Source organism: Echeneis naucrates, chromosome 22, assembly GCF_900963305.1.
Source record: "Echeneis naucrates chromosome 22, fEcheNa1.1, whole genome shotgun sequence".
NCBI classification, from domain to species: domain Eukaryota; kingdom Metazoa; phylum Chordata; class Actinopteri; order Carangiformes; family Echeneidae; genus Echeneis; species Echeneis naucrates.
In genome coordinates, this window is record NC_042532.1 from 12,247,222 (window position 1) to 12,266,478 (window position 19,257).

Sequence of the window (19,257 nt, forward strand, 5' to 3'; positions counted from 1 at the left end):
TGAATATTCCTCACCATCAGCTATTACAATTCACACTGTCTTATTCCACCACACGTTCACAGTGTGTCTCAAGCATAATGCAGGAGTCACTGCAGCTGTAATGACAAACATAATAAGAGTCCATTTGCATGACTTTCACTGAGGGGCACTAAGGAGGTTTAGATGGCATCCCTCAGCTCCCACAGGCATAATGGATAATATTGAATTCAACAGGCTAGGGGTTAAAGAATTTGGAGAGTTGGGCACGATAGCATAATACTAATGTACTGAATGTGAAGCCCTGTGGGCAACTATCATCGTTATACAGCTGAATGGGAAATTCTCAATGTGGGCAGGCAAATAGAACTGGAAACGGATTGATGCTGAGGCCACGACCTCTGCTGCCCACATTCAACTATTCTCACACAAACTGGCTTTTTGATCAACCCATCAAACATACTGAATGAAGAATGCTGCACTACATTCAGGAACAAGCCGACAGGATGGAGGTCTGTGCGCCACATCCTCTCATTTCTCTATGTGCAAGAGGAATCTGTCAGGAGTGGATGGCCGAGCACTCCCCTCTCCCCTCAGGGCTTAGTACACGTGGACCCGGGGTAAGCGCACAGACTTGAGTCAGCATTTCAGCTCTTTGTTTGTCAGTCCCCCCCCCCACCCCACCCGCCTCCACTGCCCCCCTGCAGGCTATTTGAGTAGGCCAGACAGACTTCCTGACGCAGGGATTCATTTGGGGGAGCAGGGGAAAGGGCACTGGGTTGTGCCTCACACAGGCTGCAACAAACACTCAGCTTTTCTTTTCCCCATCACCGGACCTGTTTGCGATTCATGTTGACAGGCACCGTGATTCTACACAGCCCGTCACAACAGTGCCTATAACCCTTGTGCTACAGTGGGCACAACACTATCACACAATGTTATCATATCCCAGGAAGAGGCAGAGAGAACCTGCCACAGTGAAATCTTTACTTCAGCTGTGCGGCAAGGGCAGATTATATGAAGAGAAAAATCCAGTGAATATAGAGCCACTCAGGCTGCCTGAGTATTGCCTTTCCACATCCACGCAACATTCGATATAGTAAAGATTAAATCTGTCAGATAGCAATTATGTCTGCCACTTGAGAACCATGAAGGATTATACTTCTGTTTGAGGGTGAAAATGAAGGCACATGAGGGTAGTGGGCTGCATTTACCTGCTGCAGATCCCTGAGGCTGCAAGGCCAGGCTGGATCTCCATCAACACCCCAGCCTTGACGGTGCCCGATAGGCCCTGAATAGATTCACACCTGGGCTTATCTACAGACAGCAGCATGCTCATGGCCTCAGCTGGTGCTGCCACTGAGTCTTCCACAGCACAGAGGCAGCCATTAGTCCCATCAGCCTGATTATGGCAGCAAAATACCAGCTGGTGATTTATCTGACAGTAAACAAAGACAAATACCAGAAAGCAACTCAGCCATCCACCCACTCAGAAGTTCTGGTGAGCCATTCGCTACGCCGGGCATGTGTTTCTCAGATTCAACAGATTAATATGAATCAGTTGTCATTTGTCAGGCTCAGAAAAATAAGAGGTAGAATTAGCATTCCTGTTCCACTATGGTGGTTTACCAAAAAAGGAGCCCGCATTTTAGCCATATGCTTCGTGTCATGCTATACATTCTCCCTAAGCTCTCACTTAAGGAGGAATCCACCAAACTATCATCCTCCCATTACCTTCTGCAGACAGTCCAGCTCAAACTGCACAAAGCTACACATTCCTTTGCAGAAAAGAGAGAGCACGAGAAAGAGAGAAACGTGGAGTGAGAGAAAAAGAGAGAGCGAGGGAAAAAACTGACATTAATGCTCACCAGGCGGAATCAGACACCGAGACCCAAATGTACATTAGCTGCACGTTACTACAAAAGCACACATCCAAGTGAGCTCAGTGTTTATGTGCAGCAAAACTTACTTGACACCCATGGCAGTGAATTCGATTTTCTTCTCCACATGGGCAGAGCTCCCACACCTGATGCTGTCAGAGTGGAGCATCAGCTCAAGGAGGCCTCCTGACTGACCGCTTTTACAAGCACATTAGTCCCAGGCAGCAACTGTCCTGCTCTGTATCTTGGCATGTGGGCCAGATCCAGTGTGCATTCAGTCGACCCCTCCGCTCCGTATAATCTGCCCTGCCTATTTGTCAGTGACAGAGATCCCTGCTGTCAATCACACCACAGCCAACCAAACAGAGAAGGACGCTGCTTTGTCTGCCTACAGCCTGTCGGTATGGATCACCATCATGAAAGCATTTTTCTTTGTTCTTTGTGGAAACTTCATGAACCTTATGTACACATAATATATATATATATATGTGTGTGTGTGTGTGTATGTGAACAGGCAACAGACATGTCATCAAACATTTTATTCAGAACATGAAGAAGCACTTGTGATCCTCCGGAGCTTCCACTTTGCAACACACTTCACTCAATATTGAGGGAATGGTTGCCATCCCCTCTGATTGGAGTCCAGCGGGCATTTTCAACTTTCTGATTTCCAATCTCAACTTTTGAAAGAAAAATAAGTGATATTTCATTTCTGAAAGCTAATGACTTGTTTCCATGGTTACCCAGAGCAGCCTGGGGGAACGGAGGGTAGAGTGACTGATGCTGACACAAAGACAGGGAGGACCTTGGCTGAATGGCCATGCTGCCACAATTACAGGATGATTCCTTCTCCACAATCACAGCAATTAGTGAACAACACTCACCTGGGAAGCAGCTGTGGGGCAGACAATGGACGACCATAAAACCACTTCCTCCTGACACTCCTCCAGGGCCGCATTCCAGCAAACAGCTGTCCCCCCTGCCCCTGCAGCAACCTGCCCACCCGCCTCTGTGCCACCTCTGAAGCCTGAATATTCACCTATCTAACGGTGTCTTCAAGGGCTTCTAGACTCCAATGATTCCCTCTATCTTTAGGCTCAGCAAATCATCTCTCTCCTGGGTATGATTAGTGTGGTCACTCCAAACCAACACAAACCAAAAGGTAGGCCATGCGTATTGTCTACTTTGCTCAGCGTGTTCATTTCTGCACAGCAGCATTAGACTGCTATCTGAGCAGCCAACACATCTCAGCAGTGGCCACTGAAAAATCCCACAGGCTTGGTAGGTAATAAACACAGCGTCACAATCAGCAGGTGTTAATGGAACAGGGAGATGGGTAGAGGGATCTGTGAGGCGGCGGTTAGCCACACCGTCCACCCCCTGCTGTGCACTCTGCCTGGCTTCATTACACAATGCTGTGTCAATGCACTAATCATATGCTCTGTCACAAGGCAATCAGTGTTTAACGTGGTAGTCAGCTGAGCACATGGCTCTAAATTCATTACCCCCCACCTTCAGTAATACACTGGTGTACACATCCGTGCATAATGATATGCACACGCACACACACAGGCACACACACCATCCGGACAGAGTTTGACCCTTGACTTCCTGTCTCCTTACGACGGTATAGTCTGTCTAATTACCATCGGGTCATTATTGAGCCCTGGGTCATCTGTGTTTCAGGCTACTTTGCACAACTACTAGAGACAGGAAGCTGGATGAAAGAATGGAGGTTTTAAAAGACATATTTGTTGTGTAATCAAAGACATTTTCTACTAAAAACCATCACAGGTTAATATTACGATCACTGAACGTAAATGGGAGAATTCACTTGGAGTTCTACATTTATTTTCACAGTGTGACCTAGTTTGAGATTTTTTTTTTCTTTTAAATCTGACGTTCATACGATTTAGTATTCACTCCACTACCACCTTGAAATTAGTAATTTATTCTGAACATTTAATACAAACAGAAATTACATCAAAAATCTGCTGATGCAAAACAAGGTCAAAGAATATAATTAATTCACAGCAAAAACTAATATCAACAGACAATGAAATGAATGCCTTAACTTACTCTGAAGAACCTGAAGTAATTTGCTGTTAACCCTAACCTGTGACATTTATGCTTTTTAATAGGAGTAAGTGATTTAAATGCACATTTAGTAGTTCAGTGGTACAAATAATTGATCCAAGGGGACACATCAGGACTTAGACCGAGTTGATGTGAGTCTGACCTGCTGGGCTGTGTGATTATCAAATCAACTTTTCTACTAAAAAGGATTTTAAGTCAGTACACATCTTAAATGAACCAAAATAAATTACTTTTGGATGGTTGTCTTATTCTTCCAATGAAAAATTAAACAATGGCTCGCTTAGTTCGTCACACTCATCTTCTCTGTCAGCAGCAAACTAGCTAGACTGAAGCTAATTGTGTTCTAATTAAAATTTCATCTCTGAGTGGAACAGTGTTTGTGAATGTCAGACAAGTGTCTAAGGAGCCTTCTCCACTCCACTGGGGTAGAAACGGCTGTTTGGTTATTCTGTTCCTATAACCTGACCTCTCAGGATTTCTACAACTACCCACTAATTGCATCTTTCTAGAACAAAACAGAATATAAATCAGATTCTCAATCAAGCCTGAAGCAAGAAGGATGCAATTTTTTGTAATTTTTGGTGCTAACAGGGCAGAAAGAAAATGAGGAAATTTGTTGATTGATTTATTCTGTGGTCTTTTTTTTTTTTGGGGGGGGGGGGGGGTCTATATGATGATGATGATATTGATGATGGTCGTGATATTCCTGTTCTAGGCACCAGCTGCAGAAGGTCAGGAAGAGGGTGTGCTTCTCTGCTACCCGGTCTCTCTATCTGCAAAATGTGATGCTCTGTGAAGCTGGCTCATCAACACTGTGTTTCTCGGGCCAAGTAAAACACCACATTCTTGGCAGCAAATTATCTTTGAGCTGAAATGAAAGGTGGAACCCTTCACTGTACTTCCATCTACACCCCCTCTGCCCCACCAGGGCCTGCTGCAAGGGAAAAAACAATACCACCTCCCTCTTTTTCCCTGCTTTTAGCCCACCCTGCCTGGCTAGACATGACTCTTCAAGCAACCCTTTTTGAGCTCAAGTCCAAAGAAAACATTAGAACCAATAAATCAGTGTCAGGATTTAACCCTGTCCAGTAGAGGGCCACACCTTGGTGTTATTCAGACCCACTGCTCTAGTGACAGGAAGCAAGATACACAGGAAGTTGCATATTTAGTGGAATGTCCTCTTTGCAAAAGAAAGGTCTCATGGTCCCGCTCGTATACCCTTAGAGCTGGCACGAGAAACATCATTTCATGGTACTGGAGGGGAAAAAAACAACTTAAGCTCTACACCAATCCCCCATGGGCTTCCTGTCACACTCCACAAGTCCCTTTACCTCCTGCGGTGCAGAGGCTCAATAGTCCCATGCATCATTCTTAGCCACCTTCCCTTTTGCCAACATTCATTATGACATACTACTCCTCAGAGAGCAGAGGGAGGCAATGCTTGCACTGACCAGCCTGCCTTGGAATCTATCAGTGACAATATAGCACACTGCACCAGCCATCCGCCCGTCTGGTGAGGGTGAAGTATTCTCCGGGGTAACAGCATCACCAGAGCCAAGCAGCTCTGAAAGGAGATAGACTGGGGCCAAATAGTTTTCAGCAAATGTCTAAAGCCTTGTACTACAGATGCAGGAGGCTGTATTATGCAGTAGTCTGACAGTCTGACGCCGAGAAACCAGAAAAGATGTTTTAAATATGATGATCAAAACAAAAAAAAAAAAAAACACAAACATAAAAAGATAACTTGGCATGAAATTCCTGGGGACAATACTTGGCTTTAACCTAAGCCCCTTCGTGAGACACTCCTTCATATCAAATTATGTAATTCTATTATCCATTCATGGGCACTGGTGCTTGTAACTGAAGGTTCATTTAGTCCCATGATGATGCGTCTCCCAAGGCACGCCATAAATCAACCATGGCAAGAACAACATCTCCATGGAAAAGGTGCCCCACATGGATGTTAACACCATGAACCATGACCTTCAGCAGAGATTTGAAAACGAGTCTGTGCACATCTCCTCCTCAGCTCTCTTCATGTGCTGCACACCTACACACTGAAGCCTGCATGCGTGCAGGTGTGTATGCATACAAGCTCAAACAAACACTAAACACTTAATTTAACACCACAACAACTCAGTCTAATCTCCCTCTGCTTTGACAGGCACCAATGTGGTGTGATTAGACAGGCCGGAGGTGCTTACCTAATGAAGAAGGAGGCTGCTGCAGATGAGGAAGGAGAGGGGGAGGTGGAGGTATTCGTGGCAGGTGCTGGGCGTCCTGGCTGGCTGGAGCTCCTCAGCTGGCAGGGCGTCAGCGTGCTGCTGCTGGTGCTGGTGGTAGTGGTGGTCATGGCGGTTACTGGGGCCTCTGAGGCTGTGACTTCCCTGTCTGTATCCCCCATCAAACCCTGGGCCTGTTAACACACAGATACAGAGATAAGACGACAGCAAACTCTTACGGGTTTATCACTGCTGCCCACCTTCCTTCCACTCCATTTACTTCCCCCTCTGCCACAGATGGACGGGCAGCTGCTGCAGCCAGCCGCAGTTAGCAGGAGTCAGCAGTATCCACAGCACAGAGCTCCCCACAGAACGACAAGGATGCTGCACCATCACTGAATTTGGCAACACTCTTGAGGTTGCTGTAGTTATAGCCTACTGTAATTAAGTGATAGCCCACATTTAATTAGTAATTAAATCACCAGCCATTTACTTCACTCTGCTCCTGATTATATCTGTAACTCGATGGCTAATTTGGCGATTTGCGCATTAGGAATGAGGAGCAAGTCATCCTGTAGGTTGAGTCAGACTATTTAAGAGCAGGTTTCCAATTAATCAACATTCACATGAGATTTGTACCACAGATCAAACGTTTATGAGGTATCTGAATGGTACTAATTACAGAGAGTAAGTGTCCATGGACACACTGTCCTGGAAGCTTGAACACGGATAAAATGAAGTGAGACACTTTGTTTTACTCCTTGCAGCTAATGCTAAAGCTACACTGGATGTAGCACGTCTGTGTACACATCTGTTAAATATTTTCTGCAACAGGTTTCATTCTAAACAGAAAAAACTACATATAAATAAGCGTGTATGAGAAGGGCATGAACACAGAGCAACAGATGCGCAACCCAGACAAAATAAAACTAAACCTTCTGCTCCGTGTTTAAGGTTGAAATAAATTGTGGTGTAGCTTGCTGAACACGGAGCATCGAGGCTGAACCGAAGCTCTGGGAGCCTGCAGTGGGTTAGTGGTTCCTTAAAACCAGCACAAAGAGTCCAGAAAGCTAATTATACAAGTCAAAAGCCAACTTCAGCCAGAGTCACCATACTGAAAACAGGTTAATCCCCAGCAGAGCCACTAGTTTATCCTGCAGGATGATGATCAATGGCATCTGACAAGAAGCAGTTCTACGGGTTTTCAGCATCGGAAATTAAATAAATAAAGGCCTGAGTTTTCCTTCAACTTTTCCTCCAACACTGAAGCATGAACATTGTGCAATCAGCAACAACTTTGAACTGAGCATGCACAGTGCTGCAGCCTTAGTGCCATTTTACTTGTGTAAAATGTGTATTATAATAAACAGTTCAAGCCCTCCGCATATTTACCATGGCAGGGTTTGCCCTTGATTCATGTTTGGCAACTAAAATAACATCCTTTGCCATCTTTTTTATAACGTGTCTGGCCTTCCACTATCTACCATTTGTCAGCAGGGGCTGACAGCCGTACTATTTATATGCCACGTCTGACATGCAAATGCTATAGATCAGAATGTGAGGGCATACTTACATTGTAGCATTCACATTAGAAGCTTGTCTATTGCTCTGAAAAGTGTCACCGCTATCCACTTTACAAGCAGGTCAATGTAGTGCTATATTGAAGCTTGCGTGCATTGTCTCTTCCCAGAAAAGCCTCGCTGACCATTTGTCAAACCACAGATGTACAGATCAAGTACATGCCATGAATTCCCATTTCTTCCATTCCATTTTTTCAGCTTGTTAGAAGAGTCAAGGTTTGTCTTTTTGCTTTAGAGTTCTGGTTTTGCTCTCTTGAGACCTCATCATGGGGGCTGAGTCTGATGTCAAGCTGCAGTGTGTGAAGTTATGATTTAAGAGAACACAATGGAAAAACTGGCTGTAAACTGAAATGAGCCAAAAACAGATTTTCATCCATCCACCAGAGTGGAAAGCTTCATGCCATGCTGGTATTGGTGGCTGGTAAAGAACTGGGCGTATACCAGGGAAATAGACTGAATTCACTGTGGCATGAAAGACTAGAGCACTTCATATGAAGCCGTACAGGAAACTGGCATTCATAGCTCATCGAATCTGTCACTGCTTGAGCTAATGCAGCGTTGGTTTAGAATCAAATGGCAATGAATTTTTTGGAGCATACAGCTGGTCACTGATGGGGATGGGCAAGGGGTCGGGAATGGATAAACCACAGACATATAGGTCCACTAAAACACACACTTGAGTTCATCGCAGAGTATTCCCCTTGGTATTAAGACTGGGGACGTAAGCCCCTCAGCCAAGCTGCTTTCTGTAGCCTTGGAGCTGGACTGGCCCTGGTTCTGGCTAAATAGTACCATCTATCCCCCAGTCAGGTAATTAGGCTGTGTCAGTGGAGTCATATGTGCTTGGCCGTTCGTGCTGAGAGTCAGTAATGAGCTGGCCTTCCACCCTTTAACCTCCAACCCTCACTGATCCCTTAGTCTTGGTTTGCCACTGGAAAGAAAAGACTGAAAAAGGGAGAGGGGGGGTGAGAGAGCTCTAAGCATGATTGAAAGACTTTAGAAAAGAGTGCAGAATAGGAAAAAAGATCATCACTCCAGGGAAGTCTGAGGTGACTCAAGAACAGCAGCATCCTATCAGCTGACCATCTTCTCACTCAGACTGCCAGGACCCCCCCCGTGAACTTTGATCCCAGCGGTCAACAGTAGATTACTGCAGAAGGGAAAGAAGCCCTGTGTTAATCTGCCTGTCAGGCTTGGCTGTACTCTGTAACCACCACAAACAGACTGAGCTGAGGACAAACTCTAACACAAACACTGATAATACTGGAGTCCGCCCAGGAGGGGGGAAAAAAAAAAAAAAACATAGTAACACCTTTATGTTTAGCTGTCATGACACAAAACAACAACTATTTTTAAGCAAATGCTGAGACATAATTGATCTCTTTTTGCCATCACTTCCTGTGGCATGTTGCCATGCAAGCACAGCTGCACTGAAGCAGCAGCAGCCAAGATCATCCTGCTGGGCTTCTCACTGATGGCAAAGGAGCAGGCTATGAGAGCAGGCAACTAACAGGCCAATAACGGAAATGCACACGGGTTAATAGCACTTGGTCTTTGTAGATTAGCTCCCAGATGGTTCCGGATTTCATCGCAGAAAATGAGAACTGTTATTTTCTCATTTTGAATAGCTGCATAACGCCACTGGCAACGTGTTCTTCTGAATTTCTTCTCTGCCTGACGGTTTTCATTCAAACCAACAGCAATAGCAAAACTGGGAAGGCGGAGCTTATCACGGTTGGGAGTTTTGCGAGAGACTTTCTCAGAAAGTGTATTTGTGTAATATTTGTTCAATTCAACACAGCTACTCTTATGTGAAACACTGTCAGCTAATTACAAAGAGTAAGTCATATTGTTTCAATCCCTACGACCACAAACATCATTCCAGATGTTAAGCAGCTTTTTCCCAAATGGGAGTTTCAAGGTGCCCTATAATGGGCTGCGTGTGGGAGTGCCCCAGGCTCCCCGGTTGACACACTGACTGAAGGATTTCTATTTTACATGCACGCAGAGACCAGACCTTCTCTGTCTGAACAAATCTGCATGTTTTCCTTGAAGAGAAACCAAGAGGGAATCATGAATTAGAACTAGTGCCTTTCAGGATGGTGTTTAACTCCCAACCCCGGAGAGCTGGTCTGGGTCTTTGTCATTCTGAAGGATCTGGCTTTAATGGACGAAACAAGCATGCGAAAATAACACATATTTCTGCTGGGTTCATGACTTTTTGTCCTGAGGGGACATTTCTCTCTGTCCGGGGAGGGTACCAACCTCAGATATGTGGCATTAAGCAACTCATCCAACCTCCAAGGGCCACTAATTGCTTTTAGACACATAGATGGAGAACGCAAGTCAGCCGCTCCCTTCTGTGCCAGGCCGTTTGATTTGGCCTGGATTGCGTACATGCAGTTAAAAGCTTTTGATGGCCTCCCATAAACCATCTCTACAGGCACTTGTTGACATTAAAGGGAGGAGTGAAAATCTGTCTTCAATTTTCAAGCAGAGAGGAAGGACTGACACTGCCAGGCCCCATGACAGACTGTAGTTATGCACACACTTGGAACATAAATGGCAAAATTAACATCTTATGAGTCTGATGGGAAATATTAAGCGGCAAGGACTAGACAATGTTAGCCCACACTGATTGGTCTGTGCCCTAAGTCTACTTGGTGTAGAATGTCGCAAAGGTTTGCAGGTTTCATGTCAGACAGCAGATGCTGTAGGATGCATAGAAAGAGTAATTGGTAATAAGGTCACCTGAAATATCCGCAGCAGGAAATGCAATCAATGTCAAGCTCACGCTGTTGGACTTACAATGAAAAGTGCGTATGTGTTTAATTGAATTGTTAAAACTCATAAACATGGTACAGCATGACTAATGATTAATGCTGCAGCATGACTAATCATTAGCTATCATGACACAGAGGGCAAAACCCAGGACCTTGCCAAGTCCCTGAGACATCAAACAAAGCAGAGACTGATGCTTATCCAACACGAGGGAGGAGTTATGGTGATGCTGCAGGGTGGTCATTTCGAATGCCCTTGAGGAGGAGGTCACCAGATTAGTGCTGTGATGACCTCTGACCTCAGATCACTCAGACTCCTTGACTACTGAGGAATGAGAGGTCAGCTCTCCTGCAGACTTCTAACTCACAAATTCTCTGCAGGGCTTCAGCTTCCCTCAAGTCTGAAAAGTAACATCTGTATTGACAAGACTTGGCCTGACAAAAACCACAGCGTGGGGAAAAATAAGTATTGGACAAGTATTTCAGATTAATTTACATTGATTTGGGCTTTGGTCCTCAAGGCATTAAGGTCAATTTTTATCATACACCACTTTAAAAGGAAATCACTGTTAAATGCATGACATGTCAAAGAAAAGGTGAAAGAGGCCACATCAAAGATATACCGGTCTGGGCTGAGGGAGGAAGTTATTGACCCCGGAGATGCTCCACATGCCCTCAAGGTACTGCTGAGTCTGGATGGTGACGGAGTTGAGGGACCCAGTGAGCTGCCCTCCTGCCACCGTTACCTGGACACTGGTCTTGGGGACCGAAGAGAGCGAGGGGCTTTGTGACCACCCTGGCACCCTTTGCCGCTCCCCCAAGGGCAGGATACTGTGTGTGATGGCGTGGCCTTTGGACAGCTGTTTTTCATGGACACTTGAGGAGGACACAGCAAATCTAGAAGGCTGCGGTTGGAAAGATGTAGTGGGCAGGGCGGCCATGTCTGAGCTGAAGGTGAGGACCGGAGCATGGAGCGTCTGCAAAGCCTCCTGCCTCAGCTGGTGCAGAGGTGTGGAGCACACTTGGCAACAGCGGATGCCATCTTCATGGCTCCCAGGGGTTTGGAGCTGCTCAAACAGAAAGGTTGCATATCCAGGGTCCTGCAGAGAAAAAAAAAAAAAAAAAAAACAGAGGCATAAACTCCATGCAAAATACGCCTACGCCCACACATACACACACACACACACACACACACACACACACACGTAACATGTTCTTCTCAAGTACATTTCACTATCTGTTCATTTGAAAGGATTTCCTGTGTGTTGTTCACATTTTCCATATGCGTCAGTGGTCTGCGACCAGTGTGGTCTCCGACTGCCCTCTGGGACTCTCTTTCCCTGCCTCAACCACTTCCCTTTTTTCGGAGTAGGCTGTTTGTTTAGACTGAGATGCTTCGCCTGCATGCAACTTAAGACTGCTGATCAGGTTCACCAGGCGTGTGCTCATTTCACAGTGTCTGCTGAGCACAAAACAAGCCAAACATGAGGAGACAACTCCAGAATAAAGCTCAGAGGGATTAGTGGAAGATCCCGCTGAAGCTTTCGTTACAAAAACAACAAGTGAAGTGTGACACAAAGAAAATTTCTGCTTGTTTCTCCTCTTAGAGATGTTGGCCGGTAGAGTTCTGTCTATACACTTGATCTCTGTGAAGGCTCTCTAGTGTGTCCATCTCTGCTTGGGAGGAAGGACAAAGAAAGCAGCCCCACCGCTCAAAGCTGTATCATTTACATGGAATGAACGTCCCAGCAGGAAAACATATGATGAGCTACCAAATGTGATAATAACTACCTCTCTAGGCAGCCAGAGGCAAACAGCACTATCAGTGAATTATTCAAATCTTAACTGAGGATGGAACATAACTTTCTCTGTTTTAGAGAAGCAAGCAATCAAACACACACACACACAAGATGGTCTCTTAAGAGGCATAAAGGGGCACTAGCTTCTGCCCAGTGGAGTCCTGGCCTAAGACAGGAGCGCACAGCCCATACATAAATGTTTATGAGGCCTTTGCTTCATGGAACCTCCGAGGTGATCAGGAGGAGTGAAGCAGCGGGGGAAACAACAATCCACTGCCTTAATGCAGTGGCACTTAATACAGCTAACCCAAAGGATCCAGAGACCATAGAGACAGTTTGAAGGACTCTAAATTTCCTGCTCATGAAAAGCAGCTTAATATGGGGATTTTTCTCTGCACACACCAACTGTATTAATGGTGCAATCACATAACCTTCCTCACGGAGCTCACAGATAATGATTCATTCATACTTATCGTCCACTCTGCAGATACTTTTTTCCTGAGTCTCAAAAATGGACAGAAAGCAGTATCTGCTGAATTACACTGAATGTAGCCCAAGGGTAGAGCATAATCTTTGTGTCATCTCTTTGCTTGAAGCACAATCATACATCAAACTTGGACTACACTGGCCTGATGTTAACTGAGCAGTTCCGGTTAATGATTTACTATACTGGCTTCGTACTTTACACATGGCCAGGCCCAGACAGGATGCAAGCACAACTAAGGAATAGACTGAATGTAGAAAATCTCATACATCTCACTCTGAGTAAAAATAGAGATGACAGATGGGTAATGGTAGATCAAGTGTGGTACGGTATCAAGTGAATGTTGATGAGAGAGTATATCCAGATGAGGAATGGATTTAAATGGGAGAAGCTTATAATAGAAATGTGATAGAGCTATAACGGCGATATCAAGAATGATTTCTCATGCTGCTTAATCCTGAGACGCGAATGAACTTTTCAGTTCGGCTCACGAAGGATTTTCATGAATGGAAACAAGCGGTTGGGCAGGAATGAGATGAAACAGCATTTGACAATTTGGACTGAGGTGTGAATCAGAAACAGAGCTTAAGAAAACACTGCTGGCGAACATTTTCTGCATTCTGTCTGGTCTGCTTTCGTGTGTACGCCTTCTAGACAGGAAATTGAAGCCAAGTCATAACCAGTCATCTCCGCCCTTTCATCAGCCATCACCCTTTACCCTCTGACCACCTCCTACCCACCTCGGGGCATATACTAGATGGAAGAAATCAATTCCCCTCTCTCTCTCACTCCATGCATTGTTAGGTGTTGATTTAGGAGAGCTAATAAAAAGACACACAAAGCTGAGCCCATCTGCTATTCAGTTAGCATCATGGAGGTTAGAGAGCGGGCTTCTCCTGTAAAGCTGTCTATAAGCTTTATGCCCAGTGGAGTGAATAAAGGGTCATGGCCATAAGGCTTATGAAGATGATGGGACTGATGATGAGAGCGATGGCGATGTTGGGCATGTGTCGTGTGAGTGATGTGCATATGATGAAACTGAAGGTCCATAAGAGATGAAGAGGAGATGGCGAAAGAGAACATCAGGATTGGTAGATATTTCACACATTGTTCAGAAAATCCGGGCTTGGATACAAAAATGAATGTGACACAGTAAAGCCAGTGAAAATGTGCTATGCAGTTAGAAGCTTAAACACTTTACTCTTGTGTTTCTACTATCACATTCAGGATAACTGCTTGAGAGCTGGGGCATAAGTAGAAAACATGAAACATATGACGCATGAGTGCACCAAGCCGCAAAGCCATATTGTTTCCTTTATTGTCCATATGATCTATTACTGACAGGTGCAAGTGGGTGTGAAGAGTAGCGCTGCTTCAGAGAAGTATGTAATACAGAGCATCAACACAATTCACACATTCAAAGCATTCCCGTCGGCAGGGAGGTGAGGATATACTTCAGGGCTCTGAGTCCTCGGCCCATTGTTCTGTACAAGTGGTGGATGGTTTTGGTTTTCAAACCGAGGTCTGTCCACAGAGGGATTCAAACAACACCAGTGAGGATAAGAGGACAGGGAGAGACAGAGAGGTGGGAGGAGGTAGGCCGGGGTTGTTGCCCTAGCCTGGAGGGTTGTGGGTGGTTGTGTTGGTTTACTGCCTGTCAGCGCTGATCTTTATTAAACTCTGGGGACAAATGTAGTCAGATGTTATGCCCTTATTATGGAAAGGAGGTGTGCACTGCAAGCACACTGGGGATAAAAGCCCTGCCTGTGGAATGAGCCCTTCACGGCCCTTAGAGACTGAAGTTTGTCTTTGTCCCTCACACTAACTGTGATGAAAACCAGGGCGGCGGCAGCAGCAGTAGGACAGAGAGAGAGACAGCCACCTAGCTAATGACTGTCTGGATGGGTTGATGGAGAGTGTCATCACAGACAGCCCATGCCCAGAGGCTGATGGAAACAGCAGTAACCACTTATGGATGAGGGGACAGGGAGAAAAATGTGCATTAAATTTCTCTCTCCTGCCTCTTTGGGGTGCGAACAGAACCGGGCAAAGTCACATGTAGGTTCTTTCCCCGAATCACACCTGATTTATCTCATGTTATCCCTACAGCCTCTCTCTAACCAGACAAAGTGAAAGTGCCAGCCGACTCTTTCCACATTCTGCTTCTGATGTGCTGCAGATATAGAAAGCTGACTCAAATCAAAGGAAGGTCATAGTGATTTGAAATGCATGAGGCCCCTTGCTAGGGCAGGGACTTTTAGGCACGCTCCATTGAAAATAAAATACTCTGGGAGACCATATTTTTGAGCCAAACAGATATTTCCCAGACATTAAAGCTCCCCATGACTCGTTACAACAGTGACAGAAAGAGAAATGAAGCAAAACTGCATCAATCTGCATCCATGATGAGAAAACATGAAGTGAAAAGTTCTGACTCACTTCAGCCAGCAGCTCGTCAGCCCATATCTGTTTGCCCCTGCCTGAGTTCTGAGGCTGGATGTGATTTATTTTCTTATTTCTAACATCAGTCACTGTAATCTTCCCACACTCATTCCAGAGTAAGTCTTCGAATATTGCTCAATCCTCTGCCTTCTTTTAACTCTTTAGTCAACAGAAAGCCAAACTCAACTGAACTCCTGAAAGTTAAGATGAAATTGCTCAGTCCTCCTTTTCCTTCCTTCCCCTTCAAAGTTTCTTTCTTATTTTTCTGCCAGCATGGAAGCATTCCCCAAAAATGAGTCAGTGCAACACCACACTGTTTTATATCTGTCCGCACTAAACTTTGTTCTCACCAGCACCAGTCCTGTTTACACATTACCATTATTGAGTACTTCCTATGACTGCATTTCTTGTAAAATCAAGACCACACAACAGCTGCCAAATATAATGCCCTTTCAGCTCCTTTCAACTGACTTTCCCTTCCTCTGCTTCCGAGCCATCTCTATTTACTTGGCCTGAAACAGCGTTGACCCTAACCACACACCGTCTCCATAAGACTCAAAGGAATTGGCCCCCCAATAAACCGCAGGAGAGAGCTTCCAGCAGGTCTGCTTTCCCACAGGTAGCCGGCCTTCGCTCTGACAGCTAAGTTGGAGAAAAACGAGCACAGCTGCTGGCCTTGCCCCGGGTGTGCGTAGGGCATTAAGGCAGATTACATTCCCAGGATAAAAGCAACACATCCAGCGGTGTAATCCTTCTCTGCCCGACTGTCCTTCTCAACTATCGCCACCAACTCCACCTCTTTGACCCGCTCTCCCCGGACCAGCCAAAAAACGACTCCGCTCCCCTTGAGGAAGGAGTGGACAGCCAGAAGGCCTGACACGCTGATTAGGTATCAGGTAAGGCTTTTAGTGCCGCTGCAGCTCTCGGATGCAGACCATTAAATTTAACCACTGCCTGCTCTGAGGCAGAGGAGACAATGACTCAGGATGTCACACTAGCGTGTTATTTAACTCTGTGGGAACACAGAAAGGGGACAGGACGCCAAATCACATCAGACAGACGTTTGCCCCTGTCTGCTGACTTGACAAGATTAAACAAACCCGTAATGAGACTTTCCCCACAAACAAAGCAACAGTCTCTGCTGCAAAATGTCATTACCTAGTTGATAATACTGGCTCAGACAAAAAGCACAGCCGAGCACAGTGATGAATTTACTGATTCTGCGCGGCTGCTTAATTTTTTCTGTTACCCTTTGATGTTTTTAATGTAGTGCTGTGAGATTCCATTGAATACTAATAAAAGATTTCTGATGCTTCTCTGCCATTTCTAATGTGAAATTCAAAGCCACATTTACGCTCTTATCCCACCATCTGAGCTGAAGCTTGTGTGAGAGATACGCTTGCAAAATCGATTTTTGCTCCTGCTTTTCCTGGACTGCTGTCTCTCAGCTTTCTCTGTGAATTTAAATCAGCAACCTTTGTAAATAGCAAGAAAACCTTGATGTTGCAACGAACCAAAGCACAAAAACATAACACCAAATGCTCGATGTTACATATCGGTGACTCTGATTATGCAAAAAAAAAAAAAAAAGGTTGGTAATATTACATTTTTCCCAGAGAGATAACACAACATTATCCAATTTTGTCACTATCTTGAAGACAAACTGCTTACTTACAATGTCAACAGTACATTTCAGCGAACAAACTTTCCCGTATCTGGATCAAGCATACGATTACCTTGTTTAAAGAAGTGAATCAGATGTTTGCATCTTGTATTCCCTTGAATGAACAGCCAAGTCTCCCTGCGCCGAGCATCTGCTCACGGGGAGCTCACAGACACAGATGTCAAGTCTGTCTGCCCTGTGTGATTTAGCCCTTTCCTCCTTTTAACTGTCACCGAACTGCTGACAGAAAATGCAAATTGACTTTACCTCATGGTGACACTTCCAACATATGATATCACCACCTGTCCAGAATATATGTGACACATTCTCTCTTTTTACGGTCGAGCAAACAGTCAGGATATATTTCAAAATACAGTTATGACCTTTTACATGACAAGGTCTGATGTGACATATTTTTGTTTGAGCCTCAGTAGCACTGTGATATAGCTCCTTGTATGCTACAGCTTCTCTTGTCATCCATAAAAACAGATGTCACTGTCCACCAGACATAAAATGCCGATGGATCCTTGAGACCATCGGGTTAAACATAGATAGAGTCAGTTGTAATCACTCATGAGTCTTTGCCAAACCACCCTGAAACCATTAATGACCTCATATAATAATGTAGCACCACTCCATATGGTCGACCCATTAATGGGCGTGTGAGTGCTGTTAGCTCTTCTTACTGAAGCAGAGTGTGATTCACCTCCATGCTTTTCTAAAAGTCTAATTACATAAAAGGTTCACAAAGCCAGCTTTACATGAGATAGTGAAAAACAGATGAAAAAAATCTGTGTGTGCATGTGTGTGTTTGTTGCTCCTTGTGTGGCTGTCTCTTTACACCACACCCATCCATCACTCCAGCCTTTTGCCACTTGGCCAGTTAATTACCTTTTCCTGTTCACTCACACACATAAAGAAAACAAGCCCCTTTCAGAGTGTTTGGACAGACTTCATTCTCCCTCTTCTTTCCAACGTCTTTCACTCTCTCTCTCACTCTCTGTGGACCAAAGCAGCCTTCACTGTCTCAGCCCCAGATCCATCAAGCTTTCATCGGCTTTGGCCGGGGTCAGAGTGCTGGGGGGGGGGTCCAGACAGGACTAACCACTGAGAGAATGAGAGACTTACACGAGAAACCTTCATTAGACAGCTCAATAAGAAACTGATTTAATGCCCCTCTAAAGTTTTCTCATTAGTGAAAACATAATGCTCAAATGCATCACTAGATAAACTAAAAGGATGAAACTATTTGTTGTTTCTCCTCTTCAAATATTTCACACTTCCCTGCCCATGGCTGCTGTGGAGCGGGTCAGGCAGCAACAGGGCTCACTGTGCTGTGGTCACTAGGGATGCAGCGGACTGTATTTATGTACACTTGCGCCAGCTTCTGTGCACTCGTAATTAGAATGGCTGATTTTTGGCTGCAAGATGCTCCCTGGGTATTTTCTTTTCTTTTCCCCAACCAGGCGTGGCTGTGGAAACAAACCAAAAAGGGGAGAATAATGAAAAATTCAACAAGCAAGCTGGAAAGGCAGGAGACAGGTGTTGCTATAAACTGCAGGTGAAAGCAAGGACAGAAGGAGGGAAGACAAAGTGGAGTGAGAGAAGGAAGGTCAAAGAGGATAAAAAAACGAAATATTTGGTCCTGTGCAACATATTTGTAAAATCTAATGATATTTTAACTGAAACTGGTCAGAATTGAAATATTCTCTCTTCCATGCATTTGTAAAGATCTCATTTGTGTGCAGCGTGAAACTGAAACATTATTCTGTACTCCTGACTATCCACTGGAGCCCGGTGAGAGATCTATTTTTGTCCAAGAGCCCACTCTAAAACACTCAGTGGAGAACAGCAGTTCTCTTACAATAGTTCCTTCCAAAAGCCCAAACCACTTCTTCACTTGTATTCAAACCCATTTTTTCAGTCTCTCTGCAGTGATGACAGCCACCTGCTCCTCCTGTGTCTGAACTGTCACACAGAGAGCAGCTTTTCTTTTCCTTTTTCTTTTTCTGGCAGTACATTTAGAAGGACAATAACGTGTTGTTAAAGCTTTCGGCAAGTAATCTCCAAAGCAGGACTCCTTCAGTCTCTTGGAAGACAAAGTGTGGCATGCTCGCACTCCGTGTACACACAAATGGTTAATTATCAAGGAAAATGCAAAGGGAGTTACTCATGCTCAAACAGAAGTAATTGCATGTGGTATCTCCATCAACATCCTCCAGATCCCACAGTGGAAAACAATCTCTCCACGCAGCAGCAACATGATTAGAATTAATCATTTTTAGATCAACATTTAAATTGTTTTTCATGCCAGGCAGCAGAGTTATGGAGCAA

General features: G+C 44.9%; 1 protein-coding gene across 1 annotated transcript in view; it reads right to left on the minus strand.

Moving 5' to 3' along the window:
* The window catches only part of kif26ab (kinesin family member 26Ab), a 63,217-nt gene that overhangs the window by 26,519 nt on the left and 17,441 nt on the right, over positions 1–19,257 (minus strand). Inside the window, exons 3-4 of the mRNA XM_029493499.1 lie at positions 11,159–11,635; positions 6,158–6,369 (exon numbers count right to left, since the gene is read on the minus strand). Coding sequence (XP_029349359.1) covers positions 6,158–6,369; positions 11,159–11,635 — 689 coding nt within the window. The remainder of the gene's footprint in view (positions 1–6,157; positions 6,370–11,158; positions 11,636–19,257) is intronic.